The 18,156-nt window shown below is 43.5% G+C and overlaps 1 protein-coding gene across 4 annotated transcripts in view; it reads left to right on the top strand.

Annotated features, from left to right (window-relative positions):
* Positions 1-8,537: 8,537 nt before the first annotated feature.
* The window catches only part of NUP214 (nucleoporin 214), a 438,399-nt gene continuing 428,780 nt past the window's right edge, over positions 8,538-18,156 (top strand). For 2 of the 4 annotated variants that reach the window (XM_086924799.1, XM_086924796.1), the window contains exon 1: positions 8,544-8,741. In XM_086924799.1, coding sequence (XP_086780925.1) covers positions 8,700-8,741 — 42 coding nt within the window. In that variant the 5' untranslated portion in view covers positions 8,544-8,699. Of the gene's footprint in view, positions 8,742-18,156 lie in introns of all 4 variants that reach the window. The other 2 variants (XM_086924798.1, XM_086924800.1) reach the window with 2 other exon arrangements.

The following is an 18,156-nucleotide window of genomic DNA, read 5'->3' as shown; positions in this document are numbered from 1 at the left end:
ATCTGCCACACATGTTATTCAAGTGCATTACCATCCAATCTACATCAGCTAATGTCTTCAAAAGGAAGATTCCTGCCTGCAGCTTTATCCTGCCTTGAAATCTATTCACTCGACTGTACTACACTAAACAAAAATTATATCCTTGATTTAGGTTTTGTTCTGGCTATTAAAATAGAAGTTTTTGTTTGGAGGTATGAGGATACATTAGAATTTCACTCTTGGAGGCACTGGTTTTGCAGTGTACATTGAGACACCAACTCAATTATTGGTACTCTGAACTATGGGAAACAATCCTGGACACTGGAATTAGGGGCCATATGTATCAACATCCCGTTTTGCGATTTCTAAATAGCGACTGTTGATTCTTGATTCTCTTAATTCCATACAATGGCTAGTGCACATTAAAAAATGGTTTACACTCCTGGGCTTATATTCAATGTGGGAGACTCCTGACAAAATGCCTACCTCTTCCAAACTAATAGTCAAGCGAGCCTTCTGGACTCACATGAGTGGAAAAATAGTGGATGGAAGTAGTGTTGGGTCCGCAGTTCAGGTTTTTTTATCATTTAAGGATGAGTTCCATTTTGAATCATTCCTGGACGAAATAGAGCCACCCATCGCAAAGACCCTCTATTTAAAGTTCAGATACGGGATACTTATGCTGAACCACAATACAGAACGATGGGCACAAAAAAGACTGGGAGAATTGAATGCTAAAACGGGGTGTTGCCCTATGTGTTCCAATGCCTGCATAGAGAACGAGGTTCATATGTTTTTTGTTTGTAGTGCATACATGAATGCTAGAAAGAAATGGCTAAAACCAACGTGTAACCTCTTGGGAACCAGATCCTGCTCTATAGCCTATAGGATCATGAAAAGTAATTCAACCCAGTACATTGTATTTAGCATAAGTAAATTCCTCTATTCTGTTTACATAATCCGTAAGAAACAAGGACAGGTACTTTGAGCTGGACAGGTGTATATGTTTACAAAATCTTCAAATTTTAAAATGAAATGTTTTTTAAAATGAAAATGTAAAAACTATTTTTTTTCCAAGTACCATTTTTAATTAATTGTTGCCATGCATATTGCTTGATTGCTTATTTTCTATGTATGTATGTGACTTTTATGGCCAAATTGGCCGAAATAAAGTAATAAAAAAAAAATAAATAAATAAATAGCGATTTTTAAGGAATCGCTATTTAGAAATCGCAAAATGGTATGTATGTAGAAATTCGTTTCTTTTTAGCGATTCCTTAAAATTCCTTAATTGCGATTAGCAAATTGCTAATCACAATTAAGGAATAATTTCCCATTCATTTCTATGAGCCAGGAGGCCCATACGAATGAAGGGGAAATTTGCGATTCGCTATTTGCTAATCGCAAATTGAGAATATTTTCAAGGGTGCAGGGGTGTCCAAAGGACACCCTGTTGCACCCCTGAAATCTGCAAGGGTGCACATGTGGCGCACATCCATGCCATAAGGGCATGTATGTACGTCACATGGCACTTTGAAAAATGAAAAAATATGCATTTTGAAAGGAATTCGCAACTTACCACCAACTAGAAGTTGGTGGTAATTTGCGATTTCTTAAGGCCAATTTGCTATTTTTTTGGCTTCTTACATTGCATTTAAGGAATCGCAAAATGTTCGATTACTTAAATGCAATTACAAGATAAGGAATCACAAATTTTGCGATTCCTTATTTTTCAAGCAGATTCCCTTGATGCATACCATTAGTCCAAATTGCATTCGCAAATGCCGAAATTCTGCGATTTTTGGCGTTTGCGAAGTGAATTTGGCTTGATACATATGGCCCTACATTTCCACCAGTCACAATCATCCTGAAGTTTGGGCTTACACAGAGTTACCTGTAGCATTCCCTCATTCTTCATACTAAATGCACATCCGTTCGAGAGAGTGCAATGAAACAGAGTCAGACTCCCGGTTCCACTGCGGGGATGTCTTGAGTTTGATGCTGCTCTGTTTTGCCCACCTCGTACTCCAAGAAGGCTAAAAGACACTTCCAAGAACACAGGATAACAGGGAATTAGGAAAAATCACATCACTGTGCAGCACCTTCTCTTGGCCCTGGTATGATTTTGTCTCATGTGTTCGAGTCCTGAAGAGAATAAACAAACAACTTCATTATTTATTCTTCTGAGATGAACTATCTAACATACTGTGTATGATATACCTTTTAGAGTTGGGTTTCTGTACGCTTGTGAATACAAATGGTTCACCTGCAACATATAAATGTGTAATACTAGCCTAATGTCTAACTCCTCTGAGTATAATGAGATATCTAGGCAGAAACAAATCCTTCAACAAACTTTAAAAATATTGATTCCAGTCCACAATACATTGAAAAATCCCAATAAAATATGTGGTTCAAAGTATTTGCAGCGAATGGGAGATAGCGACTCCACAGACAAGAACATTAGTTTAGTTCGGTAAAGTCTATCACAAAACAATACCACCTTTGAAGAAAGTATTCAATTTCATACAAGCATAGATAGCTGCGCTCTAAAAACAAGAGGATTTACAAGGATAGTTGTAGCTCAATTCAATCTTCAAACTGAGGGAGACAGAGCAGACAAAAATAGTCATTGGGAAGTGAGGTTCTACCAGGTGAGAGCCATGATATACAAAAGATCAAAGATGACTGTCACATTCTAATTCATGTTTCTTCTCCTTTGGCATGAGATCTTGATTACATAAGCGCCATTTTGGTTTGGGAAAGATACACCAGACCCTCACCATTTCGGCGGCCATCTTACAAGTAGAGAAAGTGACTTAGATCTGAATTTGATATTAATTACTTGAAATCAGAATTTGAGATCTAATGTTCTGAATAACTAAAATGTATGAAACCATAATATACTTAATGCCTATGTCCTTCTAACTCAATTGGCCCCTGTGACACATCGTCGTCTACACTGACCACAAGTGATTCATACTGTATTGATGTTCCTGGCAACAAACCCTGAAGAGGTCACTGAACCACTGAAAGATGTAAACTGATATGGAATGATCATATTTTCACTACTTTCAATGTTCCATATAATGCAATTTGTCTTCAAATGACTGGGCGCATTTGCTCATATACTCCGCAGATTACATCTATCATGTGTACAATAAGCTCTTAATTGTGTGGACAGGATAGTTTTTTCGGATTCTGTACTCTTTACACCTTATGTCCCTCCTGTACTGTTTATCATCATATGTCTCTTTTCAGTTCTCTCATACATCCAAGTTCAGGAAGTCTTCAACTCAGAAAATAGGTTATGGTAGTAGATTGATTATTCAACTAATCAAAGCTGATCTGCTGCCTCTTGCATGTATCTGCAAATCATGTGGGACTGTATACCTCTTAATAAATTGCTTAATTTCAAAATCATTGACGCAGCATCCACACCCCAGGCAGAACCTGAGGCCTTAAGGGTTGTGGGCTGATTATGATTCAAAAGGACGGTGACACCTGTGATCTCATTTTACTGCTTTCATTGATTTGTCAATGCATTTTGTAAACCACCCTGTTGAATGGTTGCTGTTAATGTGTACTAACATGCTTGTGTTCTGTTGCCTCTCATGTACCTAGGCTCATTTCCCTGCCTGGCACTACAACGCAAAGATTTCATTCAGCTAGCTCAGCCTCTGAGATGTCTGTTATCGTATCTCTTTTTAGGGTTCTTTTTTTGTTCTTCTCAGAAGCAACCCAGGCACCTGCTTCAACTGCTAAAGCCAATTACACAACTTTCGCGCACTCTTACCTAAAAAAATGGCATAAGACCTCAAAGGGGAAATTGCAAATTTGTCTCCCCCTGTATGATATTTAGATCATTTAATGTCAGCTGGGCAGCACCATCTGATTGAAGCAATCCGGAAGTCACCTCACCCCTTGAGGGTCTCTCGGGCATGATCTGTCCTGCGAATGGTGGGATGTTGTAGGCAGTGGATCCTAGAGTTTGCAACCATGGTGTAACTCTTCCAAAAATATGAGTAGAAAGACACCCCAGAACCCTTGCATTGGACTCAGGAGGCAGAACAAGCCTTCCTGCAAGGGAAGCAGGCCCTCACCTCTGCACCACTCTAAGGCTCGCTGATTACACTAAGCCTATTACTTTGCATTGTCATGAACAAAACGGGTCTGCCCTTTGAATATTGGTTCAGGATCATGGGAAGCCTCATCCTCTACCCTTGACCCTATAGGCACAGGATTCCACCCCTGTTTGCACTCTGTCACCACCTCTGTACCATTTTGTTGAGACGTCAGCATATATCGTGTTAGGTTCTACCTTGATCGCTGTGGTACCCTACTTTGCAGCTGCTCTTCTGCTCATCATGATAATTCAACATCTCTCCACCATCAGGCTGTCCTGATATGAGACGTTACTGTTGTCTGCTTCCCACGTCACCTTAATCCAATGTCTGACTTTGAATCCTGCCTCCCTGATGTTCACCTACCAAACAGGTGGCCACCATGATTCTTGCCAGGGCACCGAATACTCCACCAAACCACGCATTGATTTATCAGATGCACCAATACCCAGCAATAAATGTGTTTATTTTGCTGCTGGTTTACGTCTCAGAAATGATGGTGGAGAACGTGTAGCAGGATATGCTGTGTATATCCTTCATGAAGTTATTGAAAACAGGCAGTTGCCTCAGGTTCACTCAGCTAAAATAGCTGAGCTTGGAGCCCTGATAAGCGCCTGCACACCAGCTGCAAAAAAGATTCTAAATATACTTACTGCCTCCAAATATGCTTTTGGAGTCAGACATGATTTCGACTTGTTATGAGTGCAGTGGTGGCTCTTAACCCATTGCTTGCGAGCGTCGGCCAACGGCCGTTGCGAGCACTACCTTGGTAGTGATGTGCACGTCCATTGGCCGACGTGGCCCCGCCCACTCAATAGAACTCCAGCACCGCAGCGGAATTTGCGCCGCGGTTAAGGAGTTAACTTCCGCAGGAAAAATTATCAAAAATGATCTACATACAAACATGATTGATGGAGCTACTGTTGCCTCTCAAGATTGTTGTTGTGAAATGTGTTGTTCACAAAAGATTAAGTCTTCCTATGTACTGAACTGGCAGGTCAGGTGGCCAGAAGGTCTGCATTCATTACGAATGGTGAAGCCACAATGTACATTTTACAGGCTTGCTGATAGAATATCAACAGACAAAATATCTCCTTCCAGAAATATTGTGATCAAAATATTGATGTCAAAAGTATCAACATCCTAATACATATAATGGTAAGTGCAAAAATACTGGTTATAAAATATTGATTTAATTAATATAGCTGTATAAATATTATTTTTGAATATATATATAGAATAAAATAATAAATATTAAATATATTAAATAGTCATATTGATTTAAAAAATATATATTTAATATATATTGTAAAAAATATTTTAAGAAATTACTTAATTTAATATAGTTAAACACAAATATATATTAATATATATATATACATATATCTACTTAATAAACTATTACTAAACTAATAATTGTAATTTATTTTATTATTTTTTCTTTTTTTAACTAGTATAAAAATATAACAAAAAAAAGTATATTCATATACCGATAACATTCAGAGCCCTATTTCGATGTCAGTCGGAAAGCCTCCGACATGCGGTCAGAGGCTTTCCGACCGAGATCGTTGGTTTAAATTCCGAAATTGAAACCGGACGGTCATTCTGGCTGGATTCCAACACGCTCAAGGAGCCCGTCGGTGGCCGGCCCATAATCTCAATGGGCGGCATTTCCTCCGTTGGGATTACGATGCTCGGTTTCCCGAAGGCTTTCCCTGCTGGGCATTTTGGCATTGAAAGCCTGTCAGAAAGCGAATTTGGCGGCCCCTAGGAGGCCCCCCTTCTCTTTCTGGCTTCCAGTTGGGGGCCGAAGGGGTATCTATAGTGCACCCCTGTTGATCCCTGCACCGTGTGGCAGACACTTTGAGGTGCCTGCCATACAGTGCAGGGATGAAAACAATCTCCCATTTCGCAATGGCCGATTACGGCCTTAGCTCAAGCTTCTATAGGAAAATGGGAGTATGGGACCACACCATGTGCAGTCGCATTGTAATTAAGGAGTTGGGGCCGTCGGCCGGAGGTCGGTCAGTCCCAATTCCACAATGATGCTGGTCAGAGGCAACTCCGACCAACATCATATTCGGGCCATAAGTCATTAAAAAACAAACCATTCCAATTAAATTTAAGTTTTATAAATCTTAACATTTGTAACAATTATTTTACACATTAAAAACATCATTAATTTAAAAAATTATAATGTTAAATTAACAAAAGCAATATACATTATTTCAATTTAAAATACATTATTAAATATAATATTTAATACATATACTATTATAACTGTATTTTATACAAAACTACGCATCGTACTACAGTAAACATATATAAAATGTATTAATCCTAATAAAACATAATAAAACTAAATAAAAGGTATAAATCTCCCTACAGTAAATACAATAATAATGAAAGTGTTGGATTGCGGATGGGTAGTATTTACTATACTCATTCCAGCAAATACAACAGTAATCAAACTATTGGAGTGCAGACAGATAATTTACTATTCTCACTCCAATCAGTATACTAGTAGGGAAAATGTTGGATAGCGGAGGGATAAAATGTACTATTCCCACTCCAGTCAGTATGACATTAGGGAAAATGTTGGATTGCGAAGGGGTTACATTTACTATTCCCACTAGAATCAGTGCAACAGTAGGGAAAGTGTTGGATTGCAGAAGGGTAAAATGTTCAATTCCCACTCCAGTCAGTACAACAGTAGTGAATGTTTTGGATGGTGAAGGGGTAAAATGCACTATTCCCACTACAATCAATGCAACAGTGGGAAAGTGTTGGATTGCGGAGGGGTAAAATGTACTATTCCCACTCCAGTCAATACAACTGTAGAGAAAATGTTGGATAGAGGAGGGGTAAAATGTACTATTCCCACTCCTGCCAGTACAACACTGGTGAAAGTGTTGGATTGCAGAGAAGTAAAATGTATTAAATTGTAGTCAAGAAAACAAAAATATTTATTAAAAACAAAGTAAATAATAAAAAATATAAATATGTTGTGCAAAAATACATATATATTTAATTTTAAAAATGCTAAAAAAGAAATACATATTAAAATGTTAAATACATATCATAAATACCTATAATGTTTTATAAATAAAATACAGGAATATTTTTCATATAAATATTGTTTAAGTATGGATTAAACCAAAATAAATCTTTTACATAATTGTAATTTAGTAATTTCCAACTCTATAACCTCACAAGACTCACAAACTGCACATAAAATGTAACTTTAAAAAAACAAATTATTTACACTATTAATATAAATATTTATCAACAAACTAATTATAACTAAATGTTAATTAATTCATTACAGTTAATGCACTTCCCATAATATACCCCAAAACACAACACACACATAACATTTTACAGACACATATTTACACAATTAACATAATTAATTATCAAATGAATAACTAATATTAATTAAAAAATACATATTAATTAGTTTGAATTAATTTACTCCTCACTGTTTACCCCATAAACCCTACAATCCGCACCTGAAAAAACTAAACAATTAACATTATTATCAAATATTTAAAGAATATTAATTAACAACTAATTATCAATTAATTAAAAAAAATACTTCCCATCCTTTACCCCTATAAACCCCACAACCCTCACCTGAAAAATTTAATTAGACAATTCACATAAATATCAATGAATTAACATTAATCAAAAACTAATTATAAATTAATAAAAAATAAATCACTTCTTACCCTTTACCCAAATAACCCCACAATGCGTACCTACAAAAACAAAACACAATTAACATAATTGTGCACAATTAACATAGATACATATCAATTAAAAAATAATATCAAATGAAAAATATTCATGAATTTATTATAATTAAATTACTTTCCACCCTATACCCCTATAACTGCACAACCCACTACGGAACTAAAAAGCACAACATTGAATTGAATGAAATTTTAACTACTAAAAAAATAACAAACATGTAAAATATAAACAATAATTATACAAATAATTAACATCATATACATTTAAAGAATATACTAAAATACATAACAATAATTATTTTTTGCAAACAATATTAACTTCAATATTTTAAAGATCGATATACTTATCTTCAAATCGATATTCTTTACATCGATATTCCTGCTGATAATGTTAGCATGTCACGATATTTTAAACTCGATATTTTTTCATTTTTAGACATTTCATGTTATTTTTCCATTCTACAATCTTCCTTAAAGAGGAGGAACTATAGAAGTGACTGCTTTGTTTTACCCTCGTTATCGAGTCACCCAGTCACATAAGCAAATTGAAAACGTGGTAGCTATGGCGCGCGAGGGAAACATTGCCTGAAAGCCCACTTCCGTCCCACAGCCAGGACGAGGCTTGACACGCGGAAGCTGTGCCCAGTGCTCCGACACTCTTCGGCGCTCTGATTGTGACGTTGCTACGTGCGCCGGAAGCACTGGCTGGTGCGCAGGGAGTTGACAGTGGTGTGCGGGACCTGCAGAAGCCGAGGGCAGGCTGAGCCGGGGCAGAGGGCGGAGGGCAGGCTGAGCCGGGGAAGAGAGAGGAGGGTCGGCTGAGCCAAGCCAGCAGGCAGCCATGGAGGAAGATATGGACCTACCCAACGAGCGAGAGATGAAGGTGAGGGGCAGCTGGCTGTGGGGGCAGAGTAACAGCCTGCAGGGGTATAGGCAGGGTGCAGGGATGCTGCAGCTTGGGCTTGATGAGTGGGCGGAGAGATGCCGCAGCCTGGTGTCCTTGCCCGGTGAGTGCACGGGGTGCAGGCGGTGAGGAGACTCAGGCAGCCACCGTGCATTGGAAGATAAGACCTCAGTGTGCATGTCCTGCGCAGGGTGTCAGTCTACAGCCAGCATGGAGGTGGGGGAGGGGGGTGCAAGGATGTGTCATCACAGCCCGTGCGGTCTAGGCTCAGGGTGTCTCGATGGGTTGCAGGGATGTCATGTCCCAGCCCCTAGGGCGTATGGATCATGAGCACTTAGTCATGAGTAATGTTCTGTGGCGTGTACAGGGTCTTTGGATGGATTGAAAGTGCCACAGCCCAATGTTCCAGGAGCTTGTTTGGGTGGGATACACCCTAGGAAGTAGTGTTCGGATTGTTATGGTGCTGTGACACGCTTGGCTGTTGAAGGGATCCTGGAACTGAGGATTACAGTTGGTTCAAGAGAGCATTAGGGGTGCTTTGTAATTGACACATCAGTTTTAGGGACAAGATCGGGTCCTCCAGAGTGAGCTGTGGTAGGCTGGAGTGGATTTTGGGAGTTAGAAAGATTGCAGGAGAAGAGACGCTGCAGTGCTGGGGACAGACACAAGCTGCACTTCTCAGCCCTTTTAAACATTACCAACGACATTAACTTTTATTGTGTTTTTACTTAAACCATTATAGTAGACACTTTAAATCTATATACATGTGTGTGTTGTAAAAAATGTACTTTGAACCACACAGTAGATTAAAATAGTTGTTCAAACAAAACTCGCCAATTAAATTAAGACATCCGTGAATCCATTATTTTCTACAAAAAATATGTGCGCTTCAACAACTGTCCAGCCCACTGCATGCAAAACGTATACGGTCATGTCTGTATGGCTTCTTGAATAAAACTTTGGAGTTCTATAATTCATTATTAAAATATTCGATATAATTGGGGGTTAGGGGTTTATTCAAATAGGACATATAGGGGCCTCCCCTGCCACCCCTCCTTTTAACTCTGCCGCCCCTATATCTATCAAGCCTAGCTCCCCTGGTAGTCATCCTATTTCTCTAGTGTATCTCAATACCCGTTCCCTCCCGAAACATCACCTTGATGTATTCCAACTCTTGGACGGTGGCAATATTGACATCTTGCTCCTTGTTGAAACTTGGCTCCATGCTGGCTCCTACCCTGACATCTTGGCAGCCATACCCTCGGGCTACTATATTCTTCATTCTAATAGGACATCTGGTAGACCTGGCGGTGGAGTTGCTGCCATCATCCGCTCTAATCTACAATTCACTACCTTAACAACTACCCCCATATTAAATTCTGACATTCTTACGTTGAAATTCACTTCTCCCACACACTCTTTTATTTGTGTTTTAGTGTATCGTCCCCCTGTCAATATGCCCTCCTTCCCATCCTTGTTCAGCGATTTAATCTCGCAGCTCACCATCAATTCTGCCAGGGTCTTGATCATTGGCGATTTCAATTATTGGCCACTAGACCCCCTTGAATCCTCTCTTTCACTTGAATTCACCGATCTGCTACTTGGCTTAAATTTTTTACAACATATCTCTGTCGCTACCCACAACAAGGGCCATACTTTGGACAAGGTATGGACCACCAATCTGGATATCTCCTCTCCTGTGGTCTATCCCTGCACCTGGTCCGATCATTTTTTTATTTCTTTCTCCCTAAAACTATTAGTTCCTACCCGCCCCCCACTAGCCTCCAACTTTTCGGCACGTAACTGGAAGCACGCCGATATTTCCCTTTTTCATTCGACCCTTACTTCCACACTCCCTCTTGACCTCCCTGACTTGAACTCTCAAGCAGCCACCTTGGACTAATGGCTGCCTCTAGCCAGTGATGTGGTCGCTCCCGTTAAAATTATCAAATCTAAATGTCCTCACGACGCTCAGCGCTGGTTTACCGATCAACTGAAGGCTGACAAACTCCTTCTTAGACAGGCTGAGCGCCGCTGGAGGCGTAACTATGATCCTCTATTAAAATCTATTTATATTGATTTACTAAAATCCTATAAAAAATCTATTATTTTGGCCAAATCTTCCCACTATTCTCAGAAAGTTATTAATTCTGCATCCAGAACAAAAGAAATTTTCTCAATTGTAGCTGAACTCTCCCTACCTGACCGTGTTACACCTCAGCCTCAACCCTCGCAAACTCTGTGTGACTCCCTTAATGCTTTTTTTCTGATAAAATCTCCATGATTAAAAACAATATCCCCCCTACTACCATGTCTCAGGCCAGCGCCCTATCTTCTCCGAATCCTCACTCCCTGCATGAATTCACCCCTATCTCCCTGGATACTTTTCGCACACTACTCCAGGCTGTTGGCTCCGGTTCCCCTAATGACTGTTGCCCTCCTCAAATCCTAAGAGATGCCTTTATGACCTGTCCCGGCCCTCCCCTTGACCTTCTAAATCGCTCACTCTCCACAGGCACTGTCCCCACCGCTTTCAAAAGCGCTGTGGTGGTACCTATTTTTAAAAAACCCGGTTCTGACCCTGTGGTCCTGGGCAACTACCGACCTATTTCCCTCCTTCCCTATTTGGGGAAGGTCTTGGAAACCTACGTCACCCGCTGCCTGAGTACTTTCATCGAGGAAACTCATTTCCTCGATGATCAACAGGCAGGTTTTAGACCGTTCCATTCTACGGAGGCAGTGGTGGTGGCGGTTATGGACACGCTGAGACAGGGGGCTGACAAGAACATGGCCCAGGCCCTAGTGTTACTTGATCTCTCGGCCGCTTTTGACACGGTCGACCATGACATCTTGGTCGACCGTGTCAGAAATGCTGGCATCTCTGGCCTGGCCCTGTCTTGGATTGTGTCCTTTCTCCAACTACGCTCCCAATCGGTACATCTGTCTTCCTTTTCTGCTCCCCGTATTTCACTTTCCTGTGGTGTTCCCCAGGGCTCTGCCTTGTCCCCTCTCTTGTTTAATCTTTATATGCAGCCCCTCCTTGTCTCTCTTCGTCATTCTTCTGTTACCACTTTTAACTATGCAGATGATCTGCAACTTATCTTTCCCATCGACCCCTCCCCTCTTTCCTGCTCTAATTTCCAAACCACAATGCTTACCATCTATGAGTGGATGAACTTCAGCCAGCTGAAGCTCAATCCGAGCAAGACTGAGCTGGTCCTGATTAGCGGGCACCCACATCCTTGGACTTCCAATTTTTGGCCCCCTGCCCTTGATCCCCCTCCCTGCCCAGTTAACTCTGTGAAGAGCCTTGGTGTTACCATCTCTAGCGACCTTTTGATGCGGCCGCACATCAACGCTGTTACCTCGGCCTGCTTTTACCATCTCCGCAGAATCGGGAAGATCCGAAGGTTCCTATCACCAGAGGCTCTCACCCTTGTTATCATGGCCCTGGTCACTTCACGTTTAGACTATGCCAACTGTCTATACGTGGGGATTCCGGCATACCATCTCCAACGCCTCCAACTGGTGCAAAACCAGGCAGCCAGATACATTTTTCAGCAGCCCAAACACCAACATGTCACCCCGTTGCTAAAAACCCTACACTGGCTCCCTGTTGCGCAACGTTGCATCTTCAAACTGGGATGTACTATTTTCAAATCTCTTTTTGCCTCTGCTCCTGTCTTTATCTCCCTCTGTTTGCACCCCTATGTTCCTTCTCGACACCTCAGATCCTCTGCTTGCAATCTTTTGATCACTCCTAGGTTCAAACGCAAGAAGCACGGTGGTGCCTGTTTCTCTTTTCTTGCCCCGTCCACTTGCTCAGCCCGGACTATTCTACCTTTCGTAAATCCCTGAAAACATATCTGTTCCGCCTTGCCCATGGCTAGCTGCACCCACCCCCTTGTGCTCTCATCCACTGGTCTTTGAGCGCCAAGAAACCAATTGGTGTATGTGCGCGGTACCAAATTCCTTTAACATAACATAACATAACAGATGTAGGAAGCCTAATTCCGGTCGGTAACGGCCGAAATTACCGAATTTTGGCCACTCGACCGGAATTAAGCTTTTCATATGTAGGGGCCTAAATTAAGGATTCGGTATTTACCGAATTGTACAGATTCGGTAAAATATACCGATTTGATACCTACATAGCATTTACCGATTCTAAAATACCGAATCGGTATATTTCGGTATTTTAGAATCGGTAAATGCTGATTATCTACATCTGGCCTATAGTCTGGAAACAAAAGTTGCCTGTTGTAAGGAAATGCCTCCTTTTGCATGATCACCCTTAAGTTTTTGGACTGATGCTGCCTATTTTCAGGTCTCGCCTAGCGATGCAGCGCATGTGTTGCTCGCCTTGGTGAGATATATTGGTGTGGGTTTTGCGTCTGAAGGAGGACAGGAGATGTGCATGAGTACGGACAGGAGATGTGCACTCCGTGCGCATGCAAATCTGCTGCCCCCGCGTAGGGCTTTCGTTACAACACTTTGTCTGTGAAACTGACCCTGACATCAGCCTGAATTATCGCAGACTGTGCTTCACCGCTCCTGCCGATAAGCTTGGTGCTCATCATTGCAGCACCTTTTACTGACTGCACTCCTCCACTTGAAAGATGTGCGTCGGGCTCGGTGCTTTATGCTTCACTGGTTTTCTATCTCTACTGCTCCCCTCAGTGCTTTGAGGCGACTTGACGGTGGCAACCATACAAATAAATAATATAACGTATGCAAAGACTTCCAAAAAGATGTAATTACACAAACATTAATGGAAAGCAGAAAAAATGGAAAGAAGGAATGGCCGGTAAGATCCTTGTTGGAAGGCGGTGACCCCGGGGGTCAAGATGACTCTCCTAACCACCCGAGACCTCCTCTCCCACATTTCTTGCTGAGTCTTATCGAGGGGGAAGTCCCCGCTGGGGAGGACTGATCATACACACTGTCGACACACCACACTTACGAAGGGACACCACACCGTGAATCTTTATCAAGTATGAACTTTATCAGAATAAAAATAAGGAGCAATACACAGCGATCGAGGGATCGTGAAAGTCTCTTAACAAGGGAACGGGGAAGCGGGACAGTCTTAGAGCGCCAGTTGGCACGCCACGCACCCTGCGCACAGTTCTCAATCCTCGAACCGGGGGGTACTGGGACTGGCGATGGTACTTGCTGTCCTACTCACTTCTGTTCAAGATGATTGTGAGGGTAGCGTCAATGGTCCAGCCGGACCAGAGAGTTCTTCAAGCCGCGACGAGGTCAGCAGGGCTTGGTCAGGAGTACTCCGTAGTACTCGTAGGCAGGTAGAGCCGCGACAGCGTCCGCAGGGCTCCGGATGGTAGCAAATGTCTCTCGTTCTCAAGAGTGGGCCGCGACGAGGTCAGCAGGGCTCCGGTGGTTCAGGTCTTACTCTTCGAGAGGGAGCCACGACAGCGTCAGCAGGGCTCGGTGGTTCAGTTCTTGCTCTTCGAGTGGGAGCCGCGACAGCGTCAGCAGGGCTCGGTGGTTCAGTTCCGTAGCTTCGAGGATGAGCCGCGACGATGTCAGCAGGGCTCGGTGGGTCAGTGTGTTCTCCTCAAGGTCAGCCGCGATCAGATCAGCAGGGCTTTCTTGTCCAAGATACAACTGCCGGCTAGATGGAAGGCAGGCTGTCTTATAGTCCAGGAGCTCTTTGATGTCCGGACCCTCAGAGGCAGGAGGCCGGAGGTCCGAGGGCCAGGCGCCCGATTGTCTGGGCAGCTGGATCTTTGATGCTTTTGGACCATGCGTCCAGGGAATCCCAGACGCTCATCAAGGCCTGGAGCCAGCTCGCTAGGAAGCCAAAAGGTGTGATCGAAACCAGCCCCCAGGGATGGTTAGGAGGTGTGAGGACAACCAGTTTCTCTGGAGGGGGCTGGAGGTGTGATGGAAGCCTTGGTTTTGGGTACTTGGTGAGTCGTTCACCCCCCGGGCGGGTCGGGGCGCGCCGGACGCGCACGCCCAGCTGCAGCCGGGAGCGGCCAGAGGCTGCCGAAAGGGAAGAAGGCGGCCGGCTGGCGGGGTGGCCAAAACATGGAGTCTGATGGCCGGGTGCAGGCACGCGGTCTGGAGGTCGTCTCAGGTCCGATGTAGGAGTCTTGTGTATAGTTCTGGATGGGCGGGAATCAGTTACGTCCGTCGTTCTGGAGTTATGGGGGTCAGCGAGGGCCACGCCACGAGGCTGGGTCCAACAATCCTGCTGTCCCATGTGTAGGACAACGGGGCAGGGTTAGAAACAACCGGCCAAAAACATTCTAACAAGTTTTGAAGCAGCCTCACAGTGACAGGTTCCTCCTACACCACGGTCCCGTACAGAACTCTGCCTGGTGCGCAAGCGGGTTCTGCGCATGCGTCAGGCCGTGACGTCCTATGCACGCGCACCCCACACTGTGTGGAGGGCCCAAACAGAGCTTCCACAGATCACCAGCAGTGGGCACGGTGCCAATCGAAAAGGCTATAATACAGAGTTCAAGACGGAAGCTGCAAGGTTAAACCCTGAGACAAGTATTCTAAACAGTGCACAAGGCCAATCGATTCATGAAACTTTGCAAGGCCCGAGCGTGAAAGGGAAACTGGAAACTTTTGTCACCAATGTCCTCTGAGCAGATCTATTGCTTAAAGAGAGCGTGCTTCCGGTGAAACTAGATCTGCTGGGGTAACTGGAAGAGATCTGGGTGCAGGCTTACGCTCCTGAACTGCACATTTGAAGGATGTGACTAGCAGACAATAACGCGGGGGCTGAGGGAAGAGCTAGAAACAGTAAGTGGGTGGGTAAAAGAGAGGGAGGGAGACACAGACATAGGGCAACTTTTGGTTTTATAGCATCAGCTTTTTCCAGGAGTCATTTCAAAACGTTTTTACAGTGCGTAGTTCAAAACGTTTGACTATATTTCCTACCCTTAAGTCACTTGTTGTTTGGCAGAACATAGATCGAAAGCTCAGGGCATTCCAAAATAGATCTTGACATGGTTGGACTATATGCCTGTCCCTCACAGGAGCTATATGGAACAAGCATTTGGAATGCAATAGGTCTCGCATTTACGAGAGTTTGAACTATTGGCATTGTAGATGACACTTCCTTTTATTTGTGTGCTCTGGAAACCTGCAAGCCGTGCGTAAACACACACTTTGTACTTCATCGTTGCTTACGAGAAGCAAGGATAACAGTAACTGCTCCTCTTTTACTGCCAGCCTTGCTTCTCGTAAGCAAGGACTATAAATACAAAGGGCGTGTTTAAGCACCACTTGCAGGTTTTCAAATCACATCAATAAAAGGCATTTTCATTTACAATGCCAATAGCTTAAACTTGCGTAAATACGAGACCTATTGCATTGTAAATGCTTGTTTACTTTGAAGGTGTGCCGAGGTTTGACCAGACCTCACTGCCATTGCGCTAACCCGTAAGAGGTTTATGTCTGATTTTTCACCCACATTTGGCATAGGTTAACATATAAGTCCCTAGTATATGAGCCTGTAGGTTAGTGTCTTTCTTGAACTGCAGCACCTATTGTGCTACCGCAAGTGGAGCACTTCCCCACACCAACCGGCCTCCTTCACCTCCATGTCACAGTTGCTGCTATATTTTTTAACTCAATGGGGCTGAGTGACACGTCTGCACGGATGCACACACGCATGGAAGGTCTTCACTTTAAGCATGATCTATGAAAACGCTATGCATAATTAGAGGACATAAGAACTAATTGTGGTTTTTGTCCTTCCTTGTTTTTCCCTTATGTTTCCAACAGGCTTGCAATTCAGGCAATGTTATGTTTAGTCCTGATGATGATCCTTTAGCCCTTATAGGATCGAAACGCCGTCATATGTTTATGTTGTTATGCAGTAAGTTCTTCCATTGTGTTGATCAATTGTGTTCTCTACATGAGTCCAGCTAGTACAATGCATTACTTTCACTAGTGGCTCGTTTCTTAATTGCCTGTAATTATCCCTCCCCTTATATAATTTTTGGTTTGTCCTGTTGTGTCAAATGTACTGGATACAGGAGTGTATCCCACTGTATAAATGTTTTCCTTTATTATGTTTACAATCGCCTTAATTGATTAAAATCCGTGTCCGGCTGGACACCTTCTCCATTATAGTACAGATTCTTGTCTATAATTTATCCATTGGTTTTGGTTATTCTGTTGTCGAGGACCCTTGTTAATTGTCAAAACCACAAGTGGAGCATAGCAGAGTGTGAATCCCAGCCCACTGCTTGGGTGACAGCCTCTAGCCACCGCCATCTTGGGTGAAGAGCCGGAGCAGGCGAGCGGTCCAGTGCTCCGCCCCTCCCGCTCTCACTGGTACAAAGTGGCCCCCTCGTCTAGGGGGCGCAGCGGGCGGGCGCGCCAAAGGAAAGCCCGTCTGCGCCCGTCCGCGCCCTGACGGGCCCCAGGGCACGCCATGCTATAGGGCGGATTACATATTCCCGTGAAGAGCTGCTGGCCACCAACAACGGCCAGGGCCACCTGAATGAGCCATCACGCAATCGAGCCCAGAGATTAGGGCTCCTAGTCAACCGCTCTTCCATCCTCGATACCGCCACCACTACTTCTTTCGGCCCCATTAGTCATACAGCGTCCAACTCTTGTCCCCATTCCATGTCTATAGCTTATCTAAAAACCCGCTCCATGGTGAAACACAACCTGGACCTCTTTCTTTTACTAGACGAGGACAATCTCGACATCCTTTTACTCACCGAGACTTGGCTCACCCAAGACTCTGCCCCAGATATCATAGCAGCACTGCCACCAAACTACCGCATCATTCACGCGGATCGTGGATCCGTCAAACCTGGCGGGGGAGTGGCAGCAATCTTCCGCCATGACCTGAGCGTCACCGCCTTGACTTGCCTGAATCACTCAGACACTGAAAACTTGGTTCTAAAAATTGATACTTCCTACACAACTATGGCATGCGTCCTCCTCTACAGACCCCTGACAACATGCCGTCTTTCCCTTTAGCGCTCAGTGAACAAATTGCCAATCTAGCCATTGATCATGCCAGGATTCTACTGGTGGGGGACCTTAACTACTGGTTCAACGACCCTCTGGAGGGTCCTCAGTTGCGTGAACTCACTGAGCTTCTTAAAATCTAAACTTCGAACAACATGTACGATCACCAACTCGCTGTAAAGGCCACATTCTGGACCAGATCTGGACCAACTCTCTTTTAGTTACGACCCCAGTCACCTTCCGGTGTCTATGGTCGGATCATCTTCTTCTCAAATTTAATCTCATCCATCCCCCTAAAAAGACCACTGTCACAGCTATGGGTGGACGAACTAGGAATTGGAACTCTCTAGACAGGCCGGAATTCCTACAAACCCTTGCCACTTCCATTCCCTCCCACCACCCTGATATTAACATAGCAGAA

The sequence above is a fragment of the Lissotriton vulgaris genome, chromosome 5, assembly GCF_964263255.1.
Source record: "Lissotriton vulgaris chromosome 5, aLisVul1.2, whole genome shotgun sequence".
Lineage (NCBI taxonomy): Eukaryota > Metazoa > Chordata > Amphibia > Caudata > Salamandridae > Lissotriton > Lissotriton vulgaris.
This window is presented reverse-complemented; position numbering and strand designations above follow the sequence as displayed.